The 16,542-nt window shown below is 39.1% G+C and overlaps 1 protein-coding gene across 1 annotated transcript in view; it reads right to left on the reverse strand.

Moving 5' to 3' along the window:
* GALNTL6 (polypeptide N-acetylgalactosaminyltransferase like 6) overlaps nt 1–16,542 on the reverse strand; it is a 487,985-nt gene that overhangs the window by 20,480 nt on the left and 450,963 nt on the right. Inside the window, exons 8-9 of the mRNA XM_055700930.1 lie at nt 13,291–13,398; nt 920–1,141 (exon numbers count right to left, since the gene is read on the reverse strand). Of these exons, the coding sequence (XP_055556905.1) occupies nt 920–1,141; nt 13,291–13,398 (330 nt within the window). The remainder of the gene's footprint in view (nt 1–919; nt 1,142–13,290; nt 13,399–16,542) is intronic.

The following is a 16,542-nucleotide window of genomic DNA, read 5'->3' on the forward strand; positions in this document are numbered from 1 at the left end:
CAAAAAGAGCAAAGCCTTCTTTATATATGAACTGAGAGGAAAAAGCCCTCTGCATGCCACCTTTCCATGGAGTGAATCTGCTGTCGTTCCGAGGGGCAAAAGGCTACTGCAATTTTCCAGCGCAGCTACAGAAGGAATTTCCTGTCCCTGAACTCTTTGTGTTTTCATTTCTTCCACACAAAAAAAACTGTCAAAGGAAGATGTGCCACGGCTCTGCTCTTCAGAGAGATCTGGATACAGAACATCTTTGATCAAGGGTGGAGAGCTACAGCAGGGTGTTTGCTCACTCCCTGCTCTGGAATGGCACTTGGATATTAACTTCTCTTTGGTGGTCTCTCCCTCCCCTCACTCCTCAATCAAGAAACTGCATTTATCTGCTACTGGTACTTGGTCACGATAGCACCTACCTACCACAAGCTGAGCAAAACCAGTCTTTTAGAAAGAAAAGCACCAGGCTTTGCTTGTCACACTTGCACATGTGAGCGGAACAGAGCAAACCTAACTCCACCTACATACAACTGTCCTTGTAAGAACAGGAGGAGGCATATAAGTGGATATGCAAACCAAAGTGCTGACTGCAGACCTCCTTTTTACTAAGGTGACTCTCAGCATCTGAAATCATCTTGTGACATGCAGTAATAAGAGCTACATAGTCTTTTCCACATTCTTGTCTTCATTGTGCATGCATCTTATGGCCTGTACATACAAAAGTGTAATGAATTATAAAAGCGACAGCGACAGTTCTAATACATGATCTTTTCTCATTTTAATGGTTAGTCCAGGGATTGTTCTAATAACTGTGAACTTCCTTAATAACACTAAGTATCACAGCAGCTAAATCTATTTTCCTAATTCTAATTTCCTACAATGTAAAATGTTAGGCTCATTTAAATATTTATGTAATTTGTGTATTCCTTACCTCCCCCCAGGCAGCAGGTGGAGGCTCCACAGGAGGGTAATATTTAGGGACATCCCAAGCCACTGCAGCCATGAACCACTTGAAATCTTTACATTTAAGGTGCTTGCGAAGTTCCTTCTGGGCAGAGATATCACCAGTTGAGAGATGTCTGTACTCAGGCCGTCGCTGGTAAATGTATTCTGCAAACTCATCCATCCACGTCTCTGCCACGCGCTTCAGGTTCTGTGCAGTAGAAAAAAGTAATCATTAATTTTGTCATGCTTTGAGTGAACGGTGTTTCTAACAAGGAAAATTAAACAAAAAAAATAATAAAATTCAGTAGTCCACACAACTTCGAAGCTTAGCTGGTCTAATTTCTCAGTCTTAAAACACTGGTAAATGTATGCTATCTTCATTATAGTGCTGAGCAAACACTATACAGTGTTAAGTACTCTGATTTCCTGCTGACTTTGTAAAATAGTCTTCTGTCTGTTGAACATCTTATTTTCCTCCATACTCTTTATGCATCTTCACATGGACTTTTGATTAATGATGGATGTTGAACAGAAATTTTCTTTCAGCTGCTCGTACTGGCACCTATGTTTTTTTCCTGTTAGTTCAGAACCTACTAACATGCATGAATTGTTCAAATTATTCCTTCTGATGTATTTCACTTTGCATTTGAAAGGCATCTGATTTTTCAGCTGTCATCATACTGCTTAATCACTTAGCAATCCTTACCTAAATTTTAGGGTCACGTCTCACATGCACATGTATAGGAGCAAACAGTCATGACCTTGCTCTGCCCCATCTCACAGCTGGTTTTGCTCTACCTTTGGACTGGGAGCTTTGGTGTGCTGGTGTGCAAGTAGGTCTGTGCAAAAGCATAGCACATAACCCTGAAGTGGAGGTGACCTGAAGCAAAGCAGCTCACAGGACAGGTACTGCAATTTGTGCCTTTCTGCACTCATCCTGTAGACTTACCTAAGACTGTTACTGTTCAATGAAACCCAGTTCTGGCTTACATCTCACAAAGTTTGTTTTTGTTGGCATTTTACAGGAAACAGAATTACCTATTTTGCTACAAAAGAATCTATTCAAATTACAATTCACTAAATTAGCTGACTCAAGTTATAAAATAAATAAATTAAAAAAAAGTAAGGAAAATTCCTGAATAGAGACTGAAGAATATGTTTTATTGTTATTTAAAGTCATGGAGTCTAAATAGGCTGGATGAAAATTTTTCTGTATTTTTGTTTTCAAAATTCCTCCTGCAACTCAATCCACGCAAATTTATATGCAGACGTTGCAGTGGAGTACAGGCTTAGTCTATTCTGCATTTTCACAGATGCCCAATAACCTTTTATCCCACCAACAAAGCAACACCTCACTGGATGACATTGAGATGCTAGGGTGTTCTTGTTGCTTTGTTTGTAAAAACAAGATCATCAAGTTTTGTAATATTCTTTTTATAGAACGCTAACTGCAAAATGCTGAGATTTACTCTGTAATAAGCTGGAGGACAATATACATCTGATTATCATCAACATAAGGTAATGTTTCTTCTCAGAACATTCTCTGCATCTAAGTAAGCCTGATTCATACTCCGATTTGCTTTCAAGATTCATTTGAAAGTTCCTTTCCTGAATTTTATTAATCCATGCAAACTAAACGTCTCTGAACTAATAAAGCTTATCTGAATACAAAGACAGCAAGATACAGAACAAACAAAGTACTTTTAGCTGACACTGCAAGATAAGTTTCTATGTGTTTTCCCTCTGTGAAGCAAATACGTTAAAACCTGCAGGGATAAAGCAAGTTAAATTAAAGCAGTATAAGAATTCTCAACACTTATACCTCTATTCAAAAATGGCTCATGCCCCACATAAGGTTGACTTTTGTTGTAATTTCATGAAAACCTAAATAACTTTACCAGAAATTAGAATTCAAGAATACAGGAACTGAGTTTGACAGAGAAAACCAGAACAAATTAAAGAACAACATCCAAATGACAATTCCACCTTTCTGGCAGAAATCCTGTAACAGAATTCTCCCGACAAGAAAAAATACTGTGATGAGACTTTGTAGATGAGGCCAAAATACAATTAAGTACATTAAACTAAGAAGCCAAAATAATGAAAATAGGTGTGATCTTTCCAGCATATCTTCCATTGAAATGCTGTACACCTCATTTAGTACAATGCAAATAGTTTAAGGCTGTTCTAGAAAATATTATACTATTTTTGCAATCACTTTATCGGATAGTGCTATTCTCATATTTAAAAACCATACTGTAAAAACCCCCATACAGTAAAAGTGCGGTAAAAAAATTGTCTTAGGAAAGAAAAATTCAAAGCAACTCCAGCAGCAACTTACCCTATCAATATTAAGAGTAGGCTCTGATGGAATTTTTGCTTTAGTATTTGGCTGCACTAAAAGAACTGCATTCTGCTTTAGATGAATATAACAGAGTAAAACAAGAATCTAACAGAAATCTTGATATTGTACCTGGTCACTAGTTCAAAATTCTCATTCACCAATCAAAACCTCTTTGTTTTCCAATAAGTTCTTTCTCTCTCTCTCTGTGTAAACTCATGAAGACATTGCATTAAAAAAAAGATAATTCAGTTCTTCCCACCACTACCCAAGTATCAGGTAAGACACTTTAGACAAATCTATTTGAAACTTTGTTCCCCAGTTCTTCCAAGACCATTCTCTCCATCATATGCTAAATTTCTTCCCAAACTTTGCTAGATTCTATAACAAACCTCTATGTCATCCTTAGCATATTTATACATTGCTGTCATAATCTGAACCCTTATGAGCCAGCCCTTTGAATTTCAACAGGTTCCCCTTTAAAAAAATAAACTCTTGGTTTGCCAGCTCTAAATCTCCAGACTGTTTATGAACATGACTGCAGGAACTCTGCCCTGGAGTAGTGGGAAGGACTCTCTGAAGTTGCCAGTTACTAGGAAGGAAGCACTTGGCATCCAAACGCATTAGTTTTAAAGAGGTTTGTTGACTTCAGTTAGCATGGGTTTCTTAACCTTATGACTATGCAAGCTCAGTAATCACCACATTTCCTTTTAAACATAAATGCGTACAGACTAGTAGGAAAACTTCAGATTGCAGTTAATCCCCATACTTAAATTGAATGCAATCAGGAAGAGCTGCTGTCCTGAAAGCTAGTCTGGTGCAACCTTGCACAATAAAGGCAAACAGCATTTACATTCCTATCTAGAACATGCCAGCCTAGCATGTTCCTGGAGCAAAAATACAGGCTGCCCAAGATGAGATGAGTGAACTCTTGTAAGTTGACTTCCCTGTTCTGTGGCTGTTTTAACAGCATGAAAAGTTGCCCTACGTGAGAAACCTCCTAGGAATGTAACTCTTCTCTCCAAATTATGTCAATGAGCTGCTGGTCTTTTACTCACCTTATCACAACAGAAAGGCAGAGGAGCACAACCAAAACAAAAGCACCGATCTCTGAACACTTTAAGGCCTAACTATCAAGTGACTTACTGTGAGGTAAGGATGTAATTTCAAGTTCTTTATGAGTCTCCCAGAGTTGCCCTTCCCACAATCTGGCTGAATGTCTGACGCGGTGGAGAAAGGACGGTCACTTCCTCCTTGCCTGAGCCTTGGGCAAGGCCAGACACAATCTGAGCACATCAATATACTAAGCCCCGCAAGCAGGAATGCTTATGAATAGCTACCAGATCTTGAGAGTTTAGCTGCAAAACAGATGCTAAGCAGTTCGCCTTTGTTAGGATCTTACCATGTGTGTGTATACTGCCACAGAACATATAGGTCAAAGAAGTTTAAGAGCCTAGTAGATTAGGTGGCATTTTGTGAACGTCTTATAGCATCATTTAAGCACTCCAGTTTCACAGTGAAACTAATCTACAAAGAATTTAGAACAAACAAAATAAGACTTAGATTTGAATCTTCTTGATTTCTGTCTTTGTTACTCTCTGCATAATCTTCTAAAGAAAACTCCTTTAAATGCCAGTTTCTCAAATGGCATTAAACATCTTTATCAATAAGAAGAATCAGTTTTGGGATATATTTGTACTTACTTGGATTCAATGTGAACACCTCATCTAAATGCATATGGAAAGGAAAAATGAGACATGCCTCTACAGCTGAAAACTGCTGTAGCTTAGCCTCATTGTTAAATCCATTGCAAGGCTACTAACTACAAGATTGGTTACCCTGATCTTTTAATAGATCTTTTAATAGAAAAAAAGGAAAAATAAAAATAAAATAGAAGCAATTAAATGAATTCAATATTAATCAGTTACATGAATTGCCACACAATGTAAAGAAATCAGAGGAAATCTAGATGGACATTTAAGGAGTTTCTCAGGACCTATCCATGACAGTCCAATGATAACTTGTTCTCTCTCTTGGAATTTTCAGTGAAAAATTTCTGTATGAGAATAAATAAGGCACAATGACATTTCAGTAGATGCATATTTCTATATGTGAGGTTGTGACAGTTGTCACCAAGAAGCTGTGAGATTCATACAACAGTGATGGAAACCACACTAAGACTGACTCATCAGCTGTCATCAATTGCCCACATATGCATTCTTGATATAATTAAGTTTTGTGTCACTGTTACAATTTTACTCTCTGGTAAATCATTTATTGTCAGGCTTATATGTAGACAAGTTTTCTTTAAGTTTGTATAAACTCACACATTTAAGACTGACTTTGTTTTCTATTTTCACTCAGCAACAGCCTACAAGACAGTAAGTCACAATGTCACTGATACCTGGATGTTGTGGTTTAATCCCAGCCAGAAATTTAGCTCCACATAGCTGCTTGCTCACTCCCCCCAGTGAGATGGAAAAAGAATAGGTGAGAAAACCCGTGGATTGAGGTAAAGACATTTTAATAGGTAAAGCAAAAGTCACCCATGCAAGCAAAGCAAAACCAGGAATTCATTTACTACTTCCCGTGGGCAGGCAGGTGTTCAGCCATCTCCAGGAAAGCCGGGCTCTGTCATCTCTTAACGGTTGCTTGGGAAGAGAAACACCATCACTCTGAACATCCCCCCTTCCTCCTTCTTCCCCCAGCTTTATAAGCTGAACATGACACCATATGGTCTGGAACATCCCTTGGGTCAGCTGGGGCCAGCTGTCCTAGCTGTGCCCCCCAGCCTGCTCGCTGGTGGGTGGGTGAGAGGCAGGAGAGGCCTTGGCTCTGTGCCAGCACTGCTCAGCAATAATTAAAGCATCCCTGCATTATCAACTCTGTTTCCAGCACAAATCCAAAGCATAGCCCCATGCTTGCTGCTATGAAGAAAATTAACTCTACCCCACCTGAAATCAGCACACTGGACTTCAATAAAAGAGATTAAATCAACTTGACTGGTGAAAGAGAGACATAAATGAGGACTTCTCCACTTGAAGAAAATTTTCATGGACCATTTTGTCCCTTTCACTTTCTTCAGTGAGTAGGGAAGATACACCTCTCTGATCAAATGACTGTCCTTTTTAAGCGTGTACAAACATCTGTCATTTTCAAGAGACGTGGTATTACTCAAATAAGCACAGTGAGAAGAAAGTAGACGCTGGCAATGAGAATGGAGAAGTAGAGCAAGCAGGAACATGTCAAAGGACAGATTAATAAATATTCCCTCTAAGCAAGCTTCAACTAGATTGGTCCCTAATACGGGAGGGGTAGTTCCACATTCTGTACCTGTAGCTGGTGTGCTGGACAGCAATGACAGCACTAGTAAGAGAGCTACCTAGCTGTACTGTATTCCTCATTGCAAACCAGCACAGCTCCATCCTCTAGTTGCATCTTTTCCAATTGACATTCTAGATGTCTAGATACAGCAGTTAAACTAATATAAAAATTTAATTCCTGTTTTCAATTTCTCCAGGTGTTCTAAAGTAATTTTTGTTATCTGGTGGCACTAAAGCAGCACAATGATTTTATTATTTGTTTCATTTCATCTGCATAACCTGGTTTTTTTCCACTTTTGTGCTTGTCTCACTGTTTGCATGAAACCAGCCCTGACCCCAATCCACTGACTTTACTTTCGTCAATATTAAACTACTACAGGAACATTTGGATCCTGTAATGAGCTCCTGTTGTCCTACACATAATCTGAACAATTTCCAGGAAGCTGGATCACCAGCTGGTGTCGTCTTATTTGTCATGGTAGTAATTTCTCTCATCAGCTAGCACATAAAAAATCACTTTAATTATACCAATTAAATATGAATCACCACAGCATGTCTGGGGCCTGACTGTATTGCAGTTGTGAAATGTAAGAGAGGACACGACTGTTTATTTGCTAAAAATAACACAACAGTCTCTGCAACAACTGACATATTAATCTCTTTTCCTTCCAAGTAAAATTCCAGTGGGGTTTATTTTTACTCCACCTACATCATCTTCCTAATTTAAATGTTTTTTATTGTTTGTTTTGTGAAGAACAGTGTTGCTACTTCAGAATGGGTGCCCTATTTACTTCTGGAAGCAGCTGTATTTAATTTGGCTGGAAATAATATAATATAGTTTGTTTTACATAAAATGTATTTTAAAAGTGCATTGGGATCCATCCAGTCAAGACAACTATACTTCATGATCCACTGGAATATGGGTAGCATAATGTCACAATAAATCATCAGGAAGGAGCAGAACAAAGTATGACTGGAGGAGCCCATCCAACAAGTATGGATTAATATGCCAGAGGCAGCATGGTACAAAACTCCAGAGCACTCAAGGAGAAAAACGTTACTCTCAATTTCATGCAAAGGTCCTTCCATCAGTGTCAGAACACAATCATTTCTCATTTCTGTGTTATTTCCACAGTGAAAGCACAATAAAACATTTCCTGGATACTCATTACAGCTTTGTGGCGTTCAGATCTCAACACCTAAGCTGCCCACACCAGTTATGTCTAAATGGGGGTTTTCATCCCTTTCCCTTTCTTGCCTAACTGACTTTTAACTTAGGCAGAGCTAGTGTTTGTCAGCCTTTCCCCCTGTTGGGTATCTTATTTTTGGCCTTTACACTTAACTGTGTTTAGAACTTAACTGGGTTCCATTCCAGCAATAGTTTGTATTTGTGTAAAAAAACCCCAACCAAATAGTGAGATGTCTGCAGGCATAAAAGAAATGCTTCTCCATGGAAGACAGCATGCTAACTAGGTGACAAAGCTGGCGGTGTATATAAATAAATCTTGTGAGAGTTAGCACAGCTGGCAGAGAAGCAAGAGACTATTTATTCTCAGCTTGTAGTCTGCAAATACCTAGAACTGAAATTCCACAGATGTCATCTGAAAACAGCCAGGATTTCATTCTCTCTATAAAGGTTTTCATTTCCACCACAAAAATCTGTAAGATCTACACATTGTAAAAAAGAGGAAAAAAGCCAAAAAACCAGCCCACTACCTAAAAGCTACATCTCTGCTCCTTGGCTCCCTTGAGGACAGTCCGTGGGGCTTGGAGGGCAGGGATGGCCACGGTCCCCATGAGGATGCTGCCTGCCCCCAGCTCTGCGGCTGCAGGTCTCTGCAGGCTGGTTGTAGGGGAGCTGTGGAAAGCAGTCACACAGTGTAACAATGTCTCTGCAGATTTGTTGGCTACTGCCATGCTCCCTTTACAGACCCATACCCTGTGGGCACATACAGGCCCATAACCCACCTCTGCAGCTAAGCCTGGAAGAGAGTTTAGGGGCCTGATTCCCAATAAATTTCTTTACCCACGTAACTTTGGTTCCAGTGCTAGACTATTGAACAGATCCTGGAAAGTAGCTACCACTACTCTGATGTTGTTATTGTCCAGCAGCATCTAGTTCTCCATCTTCTTTGTATTCCTTTTGCATAGTTAAGCTGCCTGTCCTGTTGCGTTTATTATCTTAAAAGCAAAACTATTGCTATTGGAGAAAATAATAAAAAAAAAGCATTAAAGAAATTACTTTGATTTTCTTGTATTCAAAGATTAGAAGATACTAATTTGAGGATTTTCTTTGGTAAGTGCTCTCCTTGAGATCTTGGTTTAATTAATTTTAATGATGAATTTATAAATCTGTTAAATGAAAAAAGTTTGAATGGAAACTTAAAAGCTGCATTGTATAATCATAATTACCATATAGCTGTGCTGTTGCAAGAAGTTGATTCTTGCTTGATTCTTAAATAATTTGCTTATTCTAAGCTGATGATTCAGCTGCCTACTGTCACTGCTGAATCATAACGGACTTTGTGCTACAGAGGTGACTGCGAAAGTGCCAGCAGCGCTCCCTTAACTACATGCCACATCTATCGGGTTGCACCCCGGTTATGAGAAAACATAGCTGTTACTTAACCAGTTCTCCTTGGTTCTTTACTGTGTCTGGAAACTGGAAAGAAAATGTTCGTGACTTTTAAGAAAACCCCAAACATTATTTGTAGCTGGGGGGAAAAAACCAAACAAACAAAAAAACCCAAAACACGACCAAAATGGTCATAATATTAAAGGAAGCTCTGTCAAAAATGCAAATGTTGACACAGAACCAGATGGTATAGCTACAGAAAATTTCTTTGAAGTTCCCCTTTGAAGCCACGCAAAAAGATTGAGCAAATGGTTCAGGTGGGAAATCTGAACCCACCTTTATCAGATGAATTCATGAACCCAAACTCACGCAAGTTCCAAATCAGCGACACTGTGTAATGAGGCAAATGTCACCGTGGGTCAAAGGATCACTGTGCTGTGGGATTCCACGTCCTGGCGTGCAGGGAGGAATTCAACTTAAGGTTAGGATTCACCACACTGCTGGGCTAGCATCCAGACTTGAACTTCAGTGGGCTTGCCTCTCCCTTCAGAAAGGCCTAATGCTCTAATATTCTGTAGTTAATGCTAAAATGCTGTGTAAAATACCTGCAAACAAAAAAGATTTCTGTAGATATATTTTAAAATTCTTAGTTCATCTCTGCATATCCTACGGAACAGTGAGCTTTACTGATGAATTTCTTAAGGCTTTCATAGAATCACAAATAGAAAAAAATCTCCCCCAAACAGCAATCAAAATAAAATAATAAACTGAGATACACCTACAAGAAAATGCTAATAATATTTTATAGATAACTGGCTAAAAGAAAATTACATAGCTAGAATTGTTAAAAAGGAAGCAACAGTCAAGAATACCACAAAGCAACTAAAATAATTGAGTAAAACAATTCAGAAGTTTTTAACAGGGCAATAGGGCATAGGACTCTTTAAGATTTGGGGCGTCCCTTTCTATATATGTCTTACCTAAAACAAACAGGCAAAAGTAGTTATTAGTCACTGCAGTCCTGTGCAGAGGGTGACAGGTTTGAAATGAATGAATAATTATGTGGTGCTTCCACATCATAATGTGGAATCAGTGCTGACACCTGGGTACCTATTAATCTTCCTTTATCTGCAATCACCTGTAAATCGGACACTGACTTCATTTGGCACACAGCAACATCTTCAGACATATCCAGAGAAAAGTGTTCAGCTTTTTTATCTGCATTTGGTTGTCACAGTCTGATTTATAAATCTACTACACATGTCTACAGCTTGCTTTACTTTTGCACTGTGCCACCAACCAGTTTCACTGACGGGGTGTTTCCTATGCAGATGCTTTTCAATTTATGAGGTATGTGCCAGCAAAAAATACCCGTAGGCCTTGCAGGTCTTGAGTAACAGATCAGAAGGTAGGAAATATAATAAGGACATAGAAAACGGATGTCATGATACATACTATTGCACGTGGTACACTAATGGTTATTGAATGATGGGGAGGTGAGACAGAGTTTTTGACAAGTTTCTCATTTATAGAAGTGTATGTGATTTCCATGCCAGGTCACAGCCCTTTAAAAAGACATCTAGATTGGTCGGGCATGACGTAGCTGGCTGAAATTGTCTGTTGAAACTTGCTGCTAAAAGACACAGAGAGGTGAAATCCCAAGGGACAGTAAAATGTTCACTGTAAGCATTGTTTATTAAGGGCAAACCTAAGCTGAAACAGCTTGAAAGGAAACCCATGGCATGATTTGATCTATGCCTGAATTTGTCTAGAAGCTCTGTACTTTTCCAGTCTCCAGTCTTCATATCCCTTGTGCTGCTGCTGTGGGATAGGATGGGAAAATCTGTTATTCTTTAACGCACAAGTATCTGCACGAGGGGAAATTCTTCCTTGATTAATGAAGGGGCACTTGCAATCATTTTTAAAATTAGCTTCCTAGGGCTCAATCCTTTGTGAAGAGCATCTCCAGCATTTTCCTTTACATAGCAGAAGATGGAAAAAGATTTAGCAAAACCCTTTGCAGAAACTATTTAGTAGTAAAAGCATTGTTTTTGGCAGCAGGAATAATACTTCCAGATATTCTTGAGTGTGTTATTCATTATACTCTTGAACTAGAGGGAAGTTTTAGATAAAATACTTACAAAGGGTAAGCTATAATCTTTGGTGAATATAATATTTGGAGGATAATGCAAAGATAGCTGGGATATCTGGGCCACTCCTGTGCATACTCCCCTAATATTATGCTGCTTAACAGCTCCACCCGGGGCAGTTTATTTGAAACACAAATGATCTGTATCAAAAGGATTGACACGCTGAGGATGAATATGCCCTTGCTTTTCCTTTTCTGGCTTGGATGAGAGAATAGAGGGTATTTTCAGGCTTAAACTGACAGACAGTTTGATGGGTTGGGGACCAAATACTCAAATGCACAGAAGATCTTGTGCTCTTGGCAGCCTTGATGCAATGTATGTAACCAATGTTTTGGTTTAGAATATTGTACTGAAAAGAAGCTGGGAACTTGAGAACTCAAATCTTCCTTCAGTGATAAATATATGCCAGAAATTTATCTAAGCATCATGTTTTGGATGCCACAACACAGAAGAAACTATCCATTATTTGAGTGGGAAGCATGAGACCCACTCTATCAGCTCATTGGATCTCTCCGCACAAGATACAGGGCAGTCAGCCTGTGCATGGGCAGAGACTTCATTTTTATAACGGAATGTTTTACGAGTGATCTATTGAAATCAAGCTAAAGCAAATAATACAGGGAGGCTGCAGGCTGTGGCTACCTGATAGCTTTAGGTACTCACAGTGCTTCCATGAAAGCTACTTAAGTGTTCAACTGTACAAGATGCTAGTAGCCCAAATAGAAATAATTGTATTTTGCTTCTACAGGTAATGCATGAGACAGCATATTCTCTAATGAGATACTTTGTGCTGTAATAGAGGAAAACAGAGACTGAGGTTTGGAATTCTTGTTTCAAGTTGTACGTGATTTTTGCAAGGGATACTATAAACAAAGCAGTTTAGTTCAGCCAGTACAAAAATCTGGATGGGGAAACTCTGATACTACACAGAGTTGTACGGATTTTCATCTCACAATTTAGTCAATGCAGTTTTTGTGGCCACCACTAATCCCATTACTGTGCCTTGTGTTGCACTGTCTGCACTGATGCTCTTTTAAGGCAAATCCTTTCTGCCTAGCCAGCTGTCAGGCAGGCAGCACAGGCAGCTCCTTTCCTCTGCTGCAGTTACTACAGCAAGCCTGGTCCTGTGGTGCTGGAACCAACATATCTCCCCCTTAAAGCAAGACATTTATTCTTTTGTTCCTACCACATTTTCATTATTAAGAAAAATTATGATTCATAGAATATTACCCTATGGCAACATACAGACTTTAATATTAATGCCATTTTATTAAAAAAAAATCCTCTAAAAGAGAAAAGATTAAACTCAAACATGAACAAATACTAGTATCTGCCTGGAAGCTACATCTGTGCCCTTTGTCTCCCATCTTTTGACATCCTGTGAACATCTCCAGAAAGTTATAGAACATTTTCTCTTGAGCAAAAAGCCCCTCATGGATATGGATGTGTTCAGCAGTCTTTGAGAAATGTCTAGAGGTCTTGTAATTTCGCACTTACATGGCTCTAAGCTGGCTGTATTCCACAACCAGGTTTTACGCAATGATTAGACAGTTGCTCAAATCGTTGTTACTCAGTCCTTTTACTTCAGAACACCTCCATTCGCTGAGATTCTGCCTGTTCTGCTGACTGGTAAGAAAATGCATTCAAATTGGTCCTGCTTGTAAAAACTATGACTGACAACACTGCAATTTGAGAGCCATAAGCCTTAGGTTGCTCCTAGATTTTTTTGGATCAGCATGAAATGCACTCCTGTGCTGAGACATCCAACCCTGTATTCTTAAGCTTTCATTTTATTCTTGGCAATCTTATTTCTGGAAGGCAGCACAAGTGCAGCAATTGCACATCTCATTTCAGAAAAATAAAGAAATGATCATTTTCCGTTTTAAGGGTTTACTGGAAACTAGTTCACAGAGCATGAAGAAACTGATGACGAATGAAAAGGAAAAACAGCAAGACCCAATTACTCACCCGTGCTAGGCTGGTTCCAGAAGGGACTTTATACGGGACATACTTCCTGTAGATGTGCCCAACTCGAGAGCATGGAACATCAAACATGCCACCTCCGCACATCCACACCTGCAAAGGAGACAGAAAGAAAGTGAAAGAATGATTCCTGGAAACAAATGAGGCAAAAATGGAATTTGAAGTAATCCATATGTGAAAACAACATGCTATCCTGTACTGTCCCCTTCCATAGTCATCGTGGTGGCCTTCTTAGCATGCTAACATAAATAGCTGGGACTGGGTAAGACGGCAGGCTCTCCTACCTGGAATCTCACTGTGCAAAAGCAGAGTATGTTCAAAATGAAGACATATAACAAATTTAGAACACCTATCAATGGTCCTCCTGCAACACAATCAAGATATGATTGTGTCTATTGTTTAAAACATACAGGATCAAAATTTCAGAAGAAGGCTATGTGAGTAAAACAAGCCGTCAGTTGGAAGTTTTTTTTTCCCCCAAACACCTGGCTTATATTTTGAACAGTGAATACAGAGCTCAAATACTAAGACATTCTTCATTTTGTAAGGATGCTCTTCATTTTGTAAAGTAAAAGGAACAAAAATAAATTTCCTTATCATGAAATTTACATAGACAGAGGAAAGGGAGCATGCCACTACGTTTCATCATTAATACTTTAATACTGAAACAGATGGAACCCTCTGGACTACACAGGTTTGATGCTTCAGGTCTGAGAAACCAAAACTCAGTCAAAACTGATGAGAGCCGCAAGTACTTCACGGCTCTAAAAATCAAGCTGTATCTTGATGGACAGCAAGTAAGGAATTCTTCACAGTTCTTCACCTAGCATGACTAGGTTTTGCAAAGCGTATGTGAGAGCAAGGTTACGTGCCGTGTCAGTGGAACTATGGGAATCATGCCAACCTACGGGTGTGATTTTCTATGCTGTGGCAATGCAAAGCCACCAAACACCACCCAACCTGCCTACCAGATGACTTACATAGCACACTGACAATTTTCATAACTTTGTGATTTCAAAAAAAGCAATCTGACTTTGCAAATCAGGGAAATGGAAACCAAAACAACTCCCCCCAAAACCCCAGGAGTCTTTAAGTATCCTAAACCAACCACGCAGCAAGAGTTTAAATTAATTTAGAGTGAAAAAATTGGTATTATAAAAAATATTTCCTAATCCTGGCTAAAATTTTTTTTGTTCCCAACAAATTTAGAACAGAATGGCTGTTATTCCGTGTAAGGGACACTTGTGGTCTCAGCTTTCAGCCTTTAGATTGAAAACAAAAAAACCAGCAACCCAACCCTCTTCCCACCCAATTTAAAAGAAAACCACACCAAAGCTGAGAAGGAGAGATGACTTGTCTTTTCCATGTCTTTTTATATGGACATACATAAAGATGCTTCATGAAACATCTCTGTAATTCTGGATGAGAATTTAGGTCCATGCATTACACATACAAAGGAATTTTATCTGTATTTGATGCACTCTGCAGCAACATGGTGTGAAATAAGTTTGCGACTGAGGCTAAAGCAGAGCAGAACATAGACAACCAAAAGTTTCAGCAACAATTTCCATATAGAAAGCAATCAATCCAAAACTTGGTGTGCTCTGAATTAAAAACACCAGTAACCAGATGCTTAAAAAAATGTATCGGAAAATATGATGTGATCACAAATACTTGACATTCTGCATGAAGTCTGCAGAGAGCAATGTGCACCTCTACACTTTTTTACCATGCATTTCTTATACTGTCTCTTTTGTCCTGCCTACCAGCTGGCTGTAGCTACTGGCTTTTTGAGATCACAGAAAACAAAAATGATCAATTCCATTCATTTAAAACAATAGTGACAATGGGCAAGAGTTTGGCCTCTTTCGCTCTGCTTGCCTGTTTGTGTTACAGTGGTTATATCTGCTTGGTCCTGGCAGTGTGGCTGTGAGTTTGGGACTAGATTATAGTAATCTGAACATGCAGATGTTAAGTACTGCAGTATGGGATAATTTAGCACTTGACTGTGACTTAAAGCACTTGCTGAAGGTAGCATGCTGGAATTCAGTCCCTGAGACCTGACTGTGCTGTTCGTACTGTGAATGGAGAAAATGGGGGTTAAAGTGAAGGCTTGAGTTGCAAAGTTGATTCAGGTAGCTGCCTGTTATAGGCAATTTGTGTAGTAGCCCCTACAGTCCCTTAGCTGTTAGCTGTACCATCCAGCTGAGACATGATAATGAAATGTTTGAGGATGAGGTTTGTCCTCATTGCAGGACAAACCTAAATACACTAGTGTAAATGTTTAAGGAAGGTTTGAAACCACCAAAAGTGGGGCATGATCATGGGCTTGGCATTGCCCTGAAATTCCACAGACACCCTTGTGCAGTCAGGTACAGCTGAGAGCTACTTGGGAATCTGCTACTTACCACCTCCCATCACAGAGTTAACTAAGGCATAGGAGCTCAGGGGAGGTGCTTACAGTGCACACACTAGCATCTCAGGAGAAAATTTTTGTGGGTTAGTGGCACAGGGTAATAAAGGCAGCTGTCCTGGGCATCACTCTGCCAAATGGAAGCACGTATGTTAACGGAATCAAGAGTATTTCAGTAGCTGTGTCTGCGGTGAGGATATCCCACCTGGTCTCCTAGTGAACACAGTCCTTCCCAGGGGGAAATTTACTGGTAGGTTGGAAATGGAGACCCAAACCAATGCTCTCTCTCCATACCAAAATAGTTCATTACTGCCTAGAGCAGTCTTGCAATGCCATACAGACATGATCATTATTTCTTCTCAAAAACATTTTGTAAAATTTGTTTCTTAAAGAAAACCTTTAAATCCTCACCCATTTAATCCCATTACCTAATTCACTGGAAAACATGTTCATAAACATATCAAAAATCATTAAAATGATAGTGTTAAAGTAAGTTGTGTAATGCCCTTCTTAAAAAAAAAAAAAATGTTATTCACCTTTCTACCAATATTTTGTTTGTATGTTACAACACTTGTACCTTTTTTAGCAGGAACCTCCTCTCTGGCTGTCTTCAAAACAACCTAGTGCACCAACAAAAGTACAGACCTATATTTACTGTTTGTTCTTGTTTTTTAAATTAAGGTGTTATTTCAAAGGCTAGAGGAGATATTACAGTGATTAATCAAGATTTCTTAGCCTTTGAAGAGTGGACAGCACAGCATTCTGACTCAGGCAAAGGTTTAGCTACAGAACAAATTTAAAAGACAAGAAAGCAGAAATAAATA

Source organism: Falco cherrug, chromosome 1 (assembly GCF_023634085.1).
Source record: "Falco cherrug isolate bFalChe1 chromosome 1, bFalChe1.pri, whole genome shotgun sequence".
NCBI lineage: Eukaryota > Metazoa > Chordata > Aves > Falconiformes > Falconidae > Falco > Falco cherrug.